At 44.1% G+C, this 14,677-nt stretch overlaps 1 protein-coding gene and 1 non-coding gene across 2 annotated transcripts; both read right to left on the reverse strand.

Annotated features, from left to right (window-relative positions):
- Positions 1–747: 747 nt before the first annotated feature.
- On the reverse strand, positions 748–7,488 carry LOC100820835 (protein LEO1 homolog). Its single transcript, XM_003557641.4, has 11 exons — positions 7,153–7,488; positions 6,336–6,688; positions 6,038–6,155; positions 5,178–5,360; positions 4,743–4,919; positions 4,128–4,259; positions 3,800–3,979; positions 2,269–2,400; positions 1,601–1,714; positions 1,282–1,512; positions 748–1,118 (listed from the first exon to the last, which is right to left on the reverse strand). The coding sequence occupies exons 1-11, from the start codon at positions 7,390–7,392 to the stop codon at positions 969–971; spliced, it is 2,010 nt and encodes a 669-aa protein (XP_003557689.1). The 5' UTR covers positions 7,393–7,488; the 3' UTR covers positions 748–968.
- Positions 7,489–12,310: 4,822 nt separating this feature from the next.
- On the reverse strand, positions 12,311–14,321 carry LOC100828957. Its single transcript, XR_002961944.1, has 2 exons — positions 12,842–14,321; positions 12,311–12,669 (listed from the first exon to the last, which is right to left on the reverse strand). It is a non-coding gene; the product is annotated as an F-box protein At1g11270 (transcript).
- Positions 14,322–14,677: the final 356 nt, after the last annotated feature.

Consider the following 14,677-nt stretch of genomic DNA (forward strand, 5'->3'; position numbering starts at 1 on the left):
CATTGGGCGTGCGTCACCATGGTATGGTCATACCGGGGCATGTCGCATAGGAAATCACCGAGAAGACCGCCACCGCTGTGGCGCTGTGGTTCGAGTGCGCTCCGTTGACGTGACGCCCAGTCGAGTGCAAACAATCCGGACCGTTGAACCCGCCGCCTGGAGATTCGTGCTGGTGGGACACGGGGCTACTGACTGCAGTGGAAGACGAGATGAGACGATGGTGATCCGGTCGTCGGCGTGGTGATTTTGACCAAGTTGTCGTCGGTCTTTTTCTTCTCGATGAAAGGGAACACACACTCTACGGCCAGTCTCTTTCTTTCCTGCGAAGAAGCATCCTTTGTGGGTCTTGGAGAATTTTAGCTGAAATTTCTCTATACGAGTCTTCCTTCTTTTTTCTTGTTTGTATGATGATTAGTTTGGAGAAATTTAGTTTGTGCCAGAGGGAGACACTTTGATCATAATTAGTTGCGATGATTTATTTGCTCGCAACCAAAATAAAATAAATTTTATCTGTTCGTTGCAGAAATCTGTTTTTCTTTTTCTCAATGTTTGAATCGACGTTGCAACTGACATTACCTTCAGAAGACAACAGTGTCACTCTATGGAAACCTACTCGTGTTCAGTTTTAGGTTAATTACTTGAGCGATTCATCTTGATCTCACTCTATCCAAGACTGAGCTTAGACTTGTGATGAACGAGAGAATTTCAAATGTTTCAAGCAATGGGAAAAAAAGAAGGGAAAAGGCATACCGAATAATTACTCTGTAAGAACCTAAACACGGTCTTTTTTTGTCCAATTGTTATTACCACATATAACATAACAATACAACCGATAACAAAGAACATCTTTATATCGTCTGAAAGAACAAACAATAAACCCATCCAATGTTTAGTTTAACGACACTCTGGCAGGCAGGCAGAGACCAATGCACTTTTGCAAGTTCCTTCCTTTCCCCCTTCATCAACGATCACTCGTCGTCGCTGCTATCGAAGACGACGGCCTTCCGGCGGTGGACGGCCTGCTGTTTCCTCGGCGGCGAGTCATCGTCGTCGGAGTCCACCTCCCTGCCGCGCCTCTGGCTCCCGCTGGCGACTGAGTCCCTCTTCTTCTTTGGTTCCTGCACAAGCACCACCAGTTCCAGTTTTATTTGTTGCAGTTATTATTACAGCACAGTTGGATTTGTTCAGCATCTCATTCTCACAGCTGCTACGCTGCTTAGCTTAGCTTCACTTACTCTGGAGAAGGGAAATTGGGAGTTTTTGAGGCAATGAGATCTTTACCTGAATTTCATCGTCTGACATAGCCGCCTCTTCCACTTCCAGGTCTTCCTCGTATTCGTCCTCCTCATCCAGCTCATCTTCCCTTGCACCAGTTGGCGAGTGCTCAATGTCCTCGCCTTCGGTTTCGTACTCTGACTCCTCCTCCCTTTCACTCTCAGAGTATTCCTGGCGTCTTGGTGCACGAGAAGGAGGGAAGGATGGTCTGCGAGGAGCGCCTCTGCTCAAACTCGACTGAAAAGCGTGCACAAGATATATGCGTAAGCATTAGGAGTAATAGATTGGTTTAGACAAGAAGCTGTTTTTTGTTCAGTTGCTCTACCTTCTTTGCATTAATGATTCGCCTCTCCGCAAGGGCTTCAGCCTCCAGATCATCCTCGAAACGACCACGGGACGTCATTCGCCGAGCACTGTAGTGGCCGTCAGTCTCCTCATCCTGCCAAAAATGAATATACGTTCAATGAACTCCTGCCGCATATGGCCCCGCCCCGAAACAGCAGGGCTAGTAACAGAGAGGTACAGAATAAAGATCAATAGCATTCATCTTCCAACACATGCAGGTGTATCCCAGTCTCCCAGAGCTCGTAAATATGACCGCGTTTATTGTCATGCTCAATCCAAGCAAAACTTATTCTGTTAACTTGTAAACAAACACAGCACTTCATATGCTCCAAGTCTCTATAAAATACTACTGAGCATGTACACTTAAGATGGCTCCCCCAAAGAGTTGGAAGCTAGCAAAACATGAAACGAATCTCAAACAGAAATAAACTGCTAATATTATGACCCAATCTCTGCATCATTTAAGACCAACTGAGAGAAAGGATTGACAAGTGCACTCTACACGTATTATTTAAAGTATAAGAGAAACATACGGTTCGATCTGCGCGATTGGTGAATGTTCGAATGGCATTTACTTGAAGAAATTGTGACTATAATAAATATCATTTATTATCAATATTAACAGCAGAGAAACGACAAGAAACCCACCTCATCTAACGCATCTTCCAAAAACCCTGGAGAAAGCTGACGCCTTTGTCTGGCAGGTTGTGTGTATTTGCGGTTCACCTTTTCTCGCTTGCGTTGAAGAATTGAATGGGCTCGAATACTTTGGCCCTCAGCCTGTGTAATTACTATGTCAGTGAAAAAGAACAAACTTTGCTGAAAATACACACAAATCAGTTTTGAACAAAAAGGAAAACAGATCAGCAAGAAACATGATTAACATGCCACATGCAAACATATTACTGGCATGCCTTCATAAATTGCAACAAAATCACCGGACTCCTCCAAATTTGTTGATACACGAATGGACGCCCAACCGAGAGGGAAAAACAAATTAGCAAGAAACAGAATTTATATTCTTTTGCCAAGGGATACACAAACATATTATCGGTGCACCTTGCAACTTCACTTGAATGTTTGGACTGTTAGCTGGAGTGCGCACAAACACTACACATCACAATCATCAGAATACAAAACAAATCATGACTAAAATAACTTCTAGACCCTTAGACTAGTTAGGCCAAAACTATATGGATGGAGCAAGAAAACACGAATTGAACTTCAGAAGTAGTTAAGCTCAATATCTAGAAGGCAACAGGTTTATTAGAGTCGACTTCTGCATTATAAGCAATGGCATTATGGCAGAGCTTCGGACTAAAATAAAGCAGATGACTTAGGTGTAAACCTCAATCATCCAATTTCTTCATGTGCTCCAACAGTTTAAAATGAATCTGCACGAATAAGAGTATTTGACAGAAATATTTCTGTGCATGTTTGAAAGCAAGAGCATTGCGTGTCAAATGGTCATCTGTCAGAGGTGACAACATAAACTATGATCCTGGAATTTACCCTCACGGTGAAACAAAAGGGCAGGCGAAAGCAATGAAATTGTGGGACTCGTTCAAATGTGCTGAGACGTCAAACAGGATGTATCTCCAGACTCCATCCCCCTCACACCCTCACCTCTGTCAGCCTCCCTGTCCAACCGGGAGGGAACTCGGCGGTGGCACACACCCCCGTTAGTGATCCAGCAGCGAGGGAAAGCAGGATGTTCAATATCCAGCAGAGAGAGGATGGGAAGCTTCCGTTAGATGAGCGGTGGAATGAAGGGCTCAATTAGATCTTGTTTTATTTTCTGGTGAAGTGGTGAAACAGGAACACATTCTTTCTTTTTTTCTCTATGCTAATGGGGAAATCTTTCTTTGTAGGCTCAATATGGTAAAAAAAATTGGTCCACATGAGGTTTATAGCTGACATCGTAGCATCTGCATCTAATATTGCAGACCCTACTAGGAAGTGGTCCTTGCAGTATCATAGGAAAAGAATATAGACATATAGAGCAAGTCAAGTCGTATGGCTATCCCCAAGATAAATAAGCGGAAAGCGGACGCGTAACACGGCACAGCTGCTATTATATCTAACCTAGTAGCCTTAGCTCAGACAAACACCGATTGTGCACAAAGCCGATGAGTTTTGCATATACACCCAGTGGACTAAATATTGAAGTTTCGTTTACCCTTTCTTTTTCCTGCTTCGCTCTTTCAGGATCCTTAGCATCAAACCATTTTTGCATCTTAACTGTTTTCTTATTCTGAGAATCAACAAGAGCAGTTAATAAACGATGCGACTTTGATGACAACGATGATGGCATAAATCTCATTTTCTGTAAAAGCCTTCCTTGTGATTGTAGAACTCCCTGCATTATAATTCAAATTAATCAGGTTATGAAGCTAGTTGTGAATAATGGTGAGAATATGAATAAACAGAGAGTGCATTATGAAACACTGTCAAAATGCAGAGAAGAAACTTTTTAGTTTTTAGGGACAGACAAGAAAAAGTTTCACCTTCCCACTCCGCAGAAACAGATGGGACTGATCATGATTCGCTTCATTCACAGATATGTCAAGAACTTCATTGCCAATTAGCAGCTGCATGGTTCCATCTTTCCATTTGACAAAGCGGGCATTACTTTCAATCTGCAACAAATCAATGCGCAAAGCTTCAATAATTGGCGGAGAAAACAACCTCAGTAACACAATAATAAAACATCGTGGCAGAAAATATATCACGTGTGCACCAACCACCAGTAACAACCTTCATAAGCTACTTAAGGCAAAGATAGAAAAGAGAAGTTTTGATAAGCTTCCTATGTTATGCATAAAACACAGCTTGAAGGTGAGCCTTGAAATTGTGCTTCCAGCACAACGAGTGCCCCAGCCAAAACCCAAACCCGCTCCCGATCAAAAAGGAAAATAAAATTATAAGGAAAACATAACATTGTCAAAATTGAAAGCACATAAGAGATTCAACGGAAGCATCATTGGTAGCTAGTGAGATCAGAACCTAGATATCCTAAGAAACCAGAAATAATGTTCTGGAGATGGTTATGTAACGTATGTGCATAATCAAGTGTAACTCCAATGGATTTCATAATGCTACATGAAGAAAATTCCACTTACAGATGTACTGCCATCAGCCTTCTTAACAGTTCTCCACCGCACAATATTGTCCTCCAGTCGTATCTTTTTCTTGGTCCCAGTTTCATCTGTAACATAGACATCTTCTTCCACATATGTTTTGGGATCAAAAGGCCTTGGGTCAATCCCCATAATGTTTGACACCTTGATCACATTCATCTACAAGATAATAAATCATTAGGTAACACAACCCCACTTGAATACCTGAGCTTAGTAGAACAGCCTTATATAAACAAAACAATGTTTCTACTAGACTTGCTCCGAGAAACTGCTGTGTAAAGATTTCAAGCAGTAATCGGCAATCAAATGATAAATCGTGTACACAAATATTCAATCGTACCACAGAGAAGACAACAATGAGCAATTGGTGCATGGTCAAAGACTGAAAGGTTTGGTTTAAATGTGTAGACAACTCACTCTTTCAGGTCGAGCTGGTGGCTTCTGAAGTGGAACATGCAAATGCAATGGTGGACCAACTGGTTTCTCTTTTATTTTCAGTTCACGGTTGTCATCTGACTCATATCGCATCTCTTCATCAGCCACGACATCCTCTGGCTGCAAATCTTTCTCATATTGCCCTTCATCTTCCATAGGAGATCTCTACAAAAGGAGAGAATGCGGGGAATTTATTGTTTGCATAGGTCACTGAAAAGGCTGTAATTACAAAACAAGATAATTGACAATAGATGAAAATTCATGGGACCTGATTGGAAGCACAGGTCTATATTCATACAGAACACATACAAGAAACTGAAAATTTAACATGGTCACATGACTACTCCCTCCGATCCATAAAAATGTTGCCAATTTTGTACTAAGTTAGTACAAATTTTGTACTAAATGGACGACACTTTTTATGGATCGGAGGGAGTACCTAATAAAGCTAAGATATATGCAGGGAAGCAAGAAATAGCAGATCCAAAGGTAAAGTGAGATAAAAGGCCACAATATTTCCTGTTGTTCTGTGTCAGAAAAAAAACAGTCAAACTAACAAATACTGGTGTTACTATTATCATCGAGTGTTAACATCTACCAGCAAGTAACTAACCATTACTGTCTAAGCTAACTTCAGAAAGTTCTGGTATGACTTGTAAATCGGATTAAAATCTCTCCTGGAGTTTTGGCATTCCAAAATTTACCTAGAATGGATTACTCCCTCCGATCCATAATAAGTGTCTCAAATTTTGTACTAACTTAGTACAAAGTTGCACTAGACTTGAGACACTTGTTATGGATCGGAGGGAGTAAAAAACAAGAAGTTGAAAATTGAGCCTTACATGTGAATCTTCATCTATTTCATCTGGGGCACGATAAGGAGCAGGTTCATCTTCTTCATCACTATCACCAAACACATCGCGAACAACTTCATGATCTCTTTCTTCCTCCATTGGTGAGCTGCATAATGAGATTTGTGATAACGAGTCACTACGCTGTTAGGGAGGATCGACACAGTGAAGAACTCTTAAGCCATAAGCAGAATATAAATGAAACATTTAATCGACCATTGAACCTATAACTTGGGAATGCCAGGTCTAGCAATCATGCAATTGACAAGTCTGGTTTTTGTTTCCTTACATTGGCTTCCTTGTTTGAGCTTCCTCATCTTCAGGAGCTTGACCAGCATAGTAATTATCTTCAGACCCCTCGGAGTCAGAGGCAGCAACTCCCCTTCTTCTTCTGCTAGCAACCGCCCTCTGCCCGTAGCCTTCGTCTTCACTATCCACTCTTGGATCAGTCTGCACCACCTGATCACTAAGATCTCTTTCCGGTGAGCTCTGAACTCTTTCCGCGTCACTCTCCCCTTGATCAAGATCAGCAGGATGAGCTTCAGTTTCACTTTCCTCCTCCATCCCAACTTGCCCCTCACTCTCACCTTCTCCTTCCGCTTCGCCTTCCCCTCCATTCTCTGCCTCGCCTTCCACTTCTTCCTGCACAAACACAACAGCAAGCAGATACCAAATCAGATAGATTTACTTATGCCGGCAAAGAATTAGGTCATAGGTAGAACCTACAAGACCCCACCTACAGCTCTTTAGGAAGATCAACAGTTCAAGTTTTATATATATCTAAAACGAACAGTTCAGTTTTACATCTAAAAAACAGCTCAATTCTGAAAGTAAGAGAGGTCCCTCCTTGTTCCAGATCACTTGCTACACCGCAGATATACACAGATTTTAGATGTAAAATTCGAATCTTTTGGCTTCACTTAGATTTGCTGGGACAAGCGGAACCCAAATCCGCATAATTTCTCCAAGCAATTACGGCCCCCAATCGCTTGGCTTCCAACCGACAACTCCGCCCCCTCCAAAGAAAACCTAAGCCCCTAAGCCCTAGCCCAGGACACGGGGGAGCGGAACAGGGGAGACGAAACACGGCAAGGGATTTGGGTTACCGAGTGGTAGGCGTCTTGGGCAGGGCCGCCGCGCCCGTCGTCGCCTTCCTCCTCGTAGTCTTCCTCTTGGTCCAGCTCCTGCCGCCGCTGCTGCCGCGGGTGGTCGTCCTCGTCGACGACCTCCACGGCCTCGTCCTCCTCCTCCTCCTCCTCGTCCTCCGACTGGTCGCCGAAGAGGTTCTGCATCATCTGGTTCCTCGTCTCCTCGTCCGCGTCCCTCTCCCTGTCGCCGCCCGCCATCTTCCGCCGCCAGTGCCCGCCGCCGCCGCTCTCCGGTTCAGTTTGAGTTTCCCCTGTGAAGAAGAGGCGAGCGAGAGACGGCGTGCGTGGGTCGCGTGGCGTTCCGGACAGGACGTAATGTAAAAACTGTGGGAGCCAGCTTGGCCTGCCCGCGGGGCCCGCATGTCAGTGGCTTCTAGAGAATTCTGTGTACGCCTTTTTTTTTCCAACGAATACAGGTGTTAACTCGATTTACGGGATTACATGTAAGACACATGTAAAAAAAGGTCGGGTCTAAACCCACAGGGCCCACATGTCATGGACTCTCAGCGAATTTGATGTGTACCTTATCTTTTGCACCCTTTGCACAGAAAACTTACTCTCCATGATAATATACAGAGTAGTACTCATCCGAATCCGATCCGTAATGAAGTGTCGGTAATTTAGTTTTACAAATCAACTAATCAGCCACACTTATTATGAATCAGAGAGACAAGTATGTGTTAACAATGAATTTTATCCGAAAAATATACGGACTACTGTATTAAAAAAAACAATTATGTTTGTTCTCCCTTTTCAAGGAAATTTGGTGTGTTGTAAGTTTTTACATATAGTATGTTTTCAGGAATGCATTCGGGGTTGTATGTGTTGAAGTATAAGTGGACTGTCTGGTTGGGTCTCTTGGTTGTGTTGGTTAGCGCATGAAGCTTTTCATGGTATCAGAGTCAAGAGGGGCCTGGCTTTCGGCATGAATTAATTTGTTAGAATGCTAGTACAAGTGTTTTGCACCATGTACAAGTACAGTACGGGAAATAATCTGCCGACCAAACTTTCGTTTCGTATAGTAAGTAGTCTAAGGACTGAATGCTCCATTGGGAAAGATGGAGGCGAGCAAAAGAGCGAGGATAAATTAAAGAGAAGGAATGAGAAGGAGAGCACATTGGTGGAGAGGAAAAGGAAGAAGGCTAGCTAAACTGATCTAATTAACACCTGGTATTAACCTCGATTTTTCAGCAAAACATTTCCATCCACATTAATTACAGAAAGCTCGACATGGCTTCTGTCGCTAAAGAAGGACCCTCGATCATTCTTCAGAGTTTCGTCAGTAGATTTCTTTTGCTTTGCATTGCAGACTTGTACTATCAGTACATTTGTTCGTTTGTTACTGTACTAGCAGCTGCTACACACTCTAGTCCCAGTTAAACGAACAAACAAGCAAGCAAGCAACATGTAGTCTGCTTCCTTTCCTTGGTAATGCAATCCAATCCAATCTCTACGCGGATTCAGCCAGAGTCCTCCTCCAACTCCCAACTTCTCCGCCGCGCCTACAAATACCCTGCCCTGTAGTCTCTAGTCTCGACATACGATCAAGCAACCATGGCGGCGAAGGACGGCGACGGCGACGACGAGTACCTGCAGATGGTGCGAGTTCAGCTGGCCAGCGCGGAAGCTCGCATGGACGCGATCCAGGAAGCCGTGGCGAGGAACCGGGAGCGGCTAGCAACGGCGGAGATGGTCGTCGCGGTCGCGGAGGAGATCGAGACCGAGCAGGCGGCGCATGGCCGCGTCTTGGACGCCTGGGAGGCGGACTTGGCCGCCTTGCAAGCCAACCTGCTTGCTCGTATCAGCAGCCGCCGGCCCCCCAAGTGATGATCAGCGATCCACCGGCCGTCGGAGTCATGGGCGTTGTGTTTTTTCCTTCTCTCTCTCTACCGGTATTGATATTTCTAAGTCACTTAGATTTTAAGTTATGAGAGATTGGTCGATTGTTCTCCATCTAATTTGATTTGCGCTTTACGATTTGAGACGGACGACGGGAATCCACGAGATAATAATTCAATGGCTCTCGTACGAACCTCGGATGAAATTTAAACGTTTTCCTTAAAAGTTACTCCCGCTGATTCTAAATTCTTGACTCAAATTTGCCCAAACATGGATGTATCTATTTTTAAAAAGCGTCTAGATACATGTAATATTTCGACACGGAGGAAGTAGTAGCCTAATGTCTCTTTTTTTTTACCTTCGGTCCGAAAGAAAACAACATTATCTAGATGATAAAGGGCTTGAAAGCGAGAATGCGGATCCTTTATATCTCGATCTGTAAAGACGTGTTTGCAGTATTATTTTTTTTGGGTGCCGTTTTGATGTGGGCGGAACATATACCATACTCGGCCTGAAAACCTTATACGGGCCAGGTTTTGCGGAATCTGTTCCACACGAGACCGCGCAAAACTGTAAATCGGTCTGTAAATTCAAGCCAAACGTAAATCGGTCTGTATCACTAACATCCTGCACACAGCATCGGTATTCTGAACCATATCACTAACAGACATGAGAAGGCAGGACCTTGTTAACACTTCCTCGAGGACCAAGCCATAGTATCTGAAGCGGTGTGCGAATTTGGCTTATCAGTGAAAAAAGCAGGAGCAGGCTTTGCACGTGATGAGCATAATGTGACAAGCAGTGGAACAAATGGAAACAATTGTTTTGCTTAAATACGCAAACATGCTATGTATGACCGTAGAAGAGCCATTTGAGAGAAGTATGCTTAATAACAGTACAGGACTCTAGGAACAATGACATCAGAATGGCGACAATGTTCCTATAGTCAGCTGAACATAGTGGGTTAATTTAAGACAACCTAGAAGGCTAGAAGAGCAATTGGGGATACGATACACCAATCTGATGAGTTTATTTGACACAAAAGAGCTTGAGAACACTAACTTTCTGGAAATGGTTAACACACTATCTTTTTGCGAGTAACTGGTATGAAATGGCATAGGTAACAAATAGAACAGCATTATGGCAAACATTAAACAATGCATAATGACAATGATAACTGGCATGAAATTGTACGAATGCATGATGTACCAAAGGGAGAAATACTTACTATGATTCCTGCATGCGTGCACATGTAGAAACAATAGTTCTTTGGATGGCAAACTACGTTATCAACAACAGTGCCCGAAGGATTGCAACACTCGTATTATGGGATTGATTACCACGATGAGTACAATATGTTACCGGGAGGGACATTATCTGGTGATCCAGGAATGAATAACTTTGTGTGGTGCTTTACTGAGCAACAATTAGTGTGAATTTGGGGGAACAACTTTCATCCAAGAACTTGCATTCCTGCAACAAAATAATCAAGTGAGATAACTTGGATCAGCTAGGTAAATTCAAAGTTGTATGATTGTATCTTCAAGATTATGATGATAAGCAATTTCAGGAGCTAATTAAGCAGACCGCATGTGACTGATGAGATTGATGGTGCACCTTGATGGAATTTTTGCACCTCCCTTTGAGTTTAAATGAGCATGATGTTTACATAACCTCCTTTTATTTCTCATGTTTCCTGATTTTTTGTGCAACCCTATTAGATTTTGTTTCAGACACAGAGTTGAAATTGAGTCATTTATCTTGGAAAATGATTGACGGTATATTCAAGCAACGAAAGGGCTTAACTTAAAAAAAGGTAAAGAAATGGCTTAACTAAAGTGTCATTTGCACATCAAAGAAACATGAACTCCCTTCGACAGTCAACTGTTACAACAGATATAGATAGCCTAAAAGGTTAACTGTTTAGAACACAGCCCGCAGATATAGACCAGTGCATATGTATTGGCAGCAGAAATGATTTCATAATTTCTTGATCCAGTAAAATCTGAAAAGAACGTATGCGAATTTGAGCAAGTACAATCGGTAGAACCAAACACGTACAAGGGCTTCTTTTGTTAAGCACATATCCTTATCTGGTGATGAAGTTAGAATAAGAATATAGCTGAGGTAAAAGCATTACATAACTCTAAATCTAAGCAGCCTTAGCAAGCTTAGTTGAGTCTAGGAGCAGGACAAAGTGAGTTTTCAACTGGAAATAACATGAAAAGACAGAATCTAATGATAAGATAGCACACAGTTTACATCACAACAATAATCGGAACACAAACAAAAAGGAGGAGGTACCAATCGATTTTTTCTCCTCTTCGTCAGAGATGCATGGTAAGATAGTACCGAGGATATATGCATAGTAAGGGACGAGTTGTTCCCCACCAAGCTTCGCGAACTCATTTATCTGCACTTTCAAGCAGACAAAATGTGACAGTACTACAAGTATTTAAGCAGATTTTCTTAAGGCTGATAAATTCCTGAATAGCAGAAAAGATGCAAAACAAGAATTACCCATGTGATGACGTCAATCGAGTGAATTCATCAGACGAGCCTGCCCTCCGAACAAGAATTTCGGCCATGCGACCATCTACATTCTTTTCATTTAAGGTTGGGTAGTCAGCATTAGAAGAGGAAAAAGGAAATGAAAACAATACGTTGATTGTTAGATAACCACATAAAAAATGAACAGGGTAGTGTCCATATGGCAAGATATCTATTGCAGTTACACTGCTAACAGATACGTACAGAATTACAGATGTACAAGCAGTTTTACTGAGCATAGCCTTACAGGTGAATTTTTTATTTCCTGCAGAAAATTCAGAACGTGCTGCATCTGCTTGCTGGCTTATCTCATGACTCGAATCACTCAGCATATTAAATAAACCTGCATGGGGTAGCAAGCATAAGGTTGGCATAACTGCATATACAGGTAATACACTGGGGGATAAGAGAGGCATTACCATCGAGAAAATCAGGAAGGAAACCAAGCATGTCAATATCAGGCACACTGTCTAAGACTGTTATCCACCCCACCAAAAATTGCCGTACATATGGATTCAGCACAATCATGCACTCTCTCAATAGTGGTATGAATTCTTCTATGCTAAAAAGGAACTTTGAAATAAAGGTGTCAATGAGAAGTGAACACTAAGTTCAAGATAAGCAAAATACTGATACGGAATTTTTTTTACTAAAATAGCACAACATTGGATTCAAAAAAAGAAAAAAATACAACACTGCACAGAGAATAACCAGAGGAACTAAAATGAATTCCCAAGCCCAGCTAACATTCTTGGAATAATAAAAGAGAGTGGTTCTCAAAACCAAATAATCCAATATCACCAACTCCCAACAAAATTGAGCATATAATTAGCTGTAGCTGAATTACAAGACACTAAGATTGAAATAAAATAAACTAGAAGACACTGGATGCTAAACATCTACAGGGGTAGGCAACACTACAATCATCAATCAGGCCAGCTCTCTTGCACACATAACTCCACATGTTTTCAACTCAAGTAAAAGGATGACCACAAGTTCAATACTCGACGAGATGACAACACCCGTTGGTTCGGTGGTGTCGGATCTCCTCGGCCGCTGAGTAAGCGCGTGGAGCTGGTGCAGCCTCTGCAATACAACCATGTATTGTTCAGCTGGGAGGAGTTGTTGAGACCGGAGCAAGGCTCTCTTCAAACAAACCGAATCTTGAACTAGGAATCATGGTTTCAAGTGAAGTGTGTGTCTCGGTGATTGAAAGAATGGTCTCTAGAGACTGAGACCCAAGGTCATAGGTGCAAACCTTCTTCTGAAACTTGTCAGAAATTTTGTGCTCGCTAGTAGCGATGATCATCTTCTTCCTTGAGCCAGCATTGGCAGTAGAACCCATAACTCTGACAACCTGTGTCCGACATAAATCTCTTGCCACACGCCCAAACAAATTAATGCGATGATTCAGTGACCAGGCAGAGGAGGTAGAATCCAGCAACTTCCATATCTCGAGAATGCAACCACCAGAAGGGTTATATCGAAGGTCTCGGACCATACAGAGTTGGTTATCCATCTGCACTAGGTGCTCTCCTAGTGTCCCAGGCATGGAGGGGCGTTCCCCTGTCTCTCTTGCCGACAAAGCTGTGGATGAGTACATCTCCGGCGTCCAGAAGGGTGGTGGTCCAACAAAACTGAAGGTCTCCTCGGACAGAGAAAAGGATATCACGGCAGCTCTTGGCCTTGTGAAGAAGGAATTAGGCTGGACCAGCAAGTGCAAGGATCCGTTTGCAAACACAGGAGGTAGATTGTCCAAAGCTGCATTGGCAATAGCAGAACGTGCAAACCTGCGCAACCCAAGGGGTACTCCTCCGGTAGGCGGCCTCCAGCAATCCCCATCACCACCTCCATCTCCATGCGTGTACACCTCACACCTTACGGACTCGACCTCATGGCGTGTCCCCTTGCTCAGCCTCACCACCTTGTACTTCCTTGCCCGGGCGTCGAATCCGAATCCAGCACAAGTATACGTGGCACGATGGAGGAAAGGCGGTAGGCGTGTGACTGCCCGTGTGGCTGCGTTGCAGATGTAGTAGGCCGGCGCGGCGTCGTCGTAGAGGAGGGAGAGGCCATGGCAGGGTGCTGGCGTCAGTAGCTGCATCGAGCTGCCGCAGGCAGAGTCGAGGGCGAAGAGCAGAGCATCGTCGTCCTTGCCTTCTGACGGGGAGCATGAGTACACCTTGGTCGACGACGTTGCCGTGGTGGCGGGTGAGACGAAAAGTAGCTTGGGGCTGGCGGTATCCGCCATGTGGAGGCTGCGGAAGACGTCGGTGGAGAAGAGTGCCGCCCAGGAGCGGCAGACGGCCGGAAGCGGAGGATGGATTGGCCGGGGAGCCGCAGCAGCACCTCCGATACCATCTCGTCCGGGAGCGACCCGCCGTCGGAGGAGACAGCGGCCTTCTTCCTTCCTCCGGGGTTGCAAGCAGAGGACGGCATGGCCGTGGCAGCCTTCCTCTTGCTGCTGCGACGCATCGTGTGGCAACCGACCAACTCGTCTGCCGCAAAATCAAATCAACACACGGGGACGGAGATCTCAGTCTTGTACAAGACGACGAGATCTGCTGGTACTTGACGACACAAGGAAGCCTCGATTTTTCTGTGGCCGGGAAGAAGACGAGACGAAATGGGGATTTTTATGCGCAGGAGAGGAGAAGAAGACGACACCGCGAACCCCCATCTTCATCTCGGACAAGGGTTTCAGCGGCGTGCGGACACTGTGGAGTATAGCCGGCTATCGGCCCGGCTTTTCCGTTTGTGCCCGGCCCGAGTCCCTGTCCGTTTATGTAACTTTTTTTAAGAAAGGAGTCCATATTTCATTCCAGATGTATCCTTATGTATCTCTATAGTCGCATACCTCTCTGAACTAGAAAACCGTTTAATTTACATCCTGAAATCACTAATACCAGATAAATCACATCCCTTAACGATTTTGGTGCTGACGTGGCACATTTAAGGCGGTTTAGAGACTGATTAGGTTTGTTGACTCTTGTTTGACCGATGACGTGGCGTTGGATGACCGAAATGCCCTGTTCTTCTCCACCGTGCCCAGTCCTTGCCCGTCCCGTCGGCCAACCCGGCATGGCCGTTGTCT

The sequence above is a fragment of the Brachypodium distachyon genome, chromosome 1 (assembly GCF_000005505.3).
Source record: "Brachypodium distachyon strain Bd21 chromosome 1, Brachypodium_distachyon_v3.0, whole genome shotgun sequence".
Taxonomy (NCBI): Eukaryota; Viridiplantae; Streptophyta; class Magnoliopsida; order Poales; family Poaceae; genus Brachypodium; species Brachypodium distachyon.

Coding starts and splice junctions, on each gene's coding strand:
- LOC100820835 (XM_003557641.4), bottom strand. CDS start 7,392: ATGGCGGGCGGCGACAGGGAGAGGGACGCGGACGAGGAGACGAGGAAC. Junction 6,156..6,335: donor GCTCAAACAAGGAAGCCAAT/GTAAGGAAACAA, acceptor CTCATTATGCAG/CTCACCAATGGAGGAAGAAA. Junction 1,715..2,268: donor TGGAAGATGCGTTAGATGAG/GTGGGTTTCTTG, acceptor CATTTTTGGCAG/GATGAGGAGACTGACGGCCA.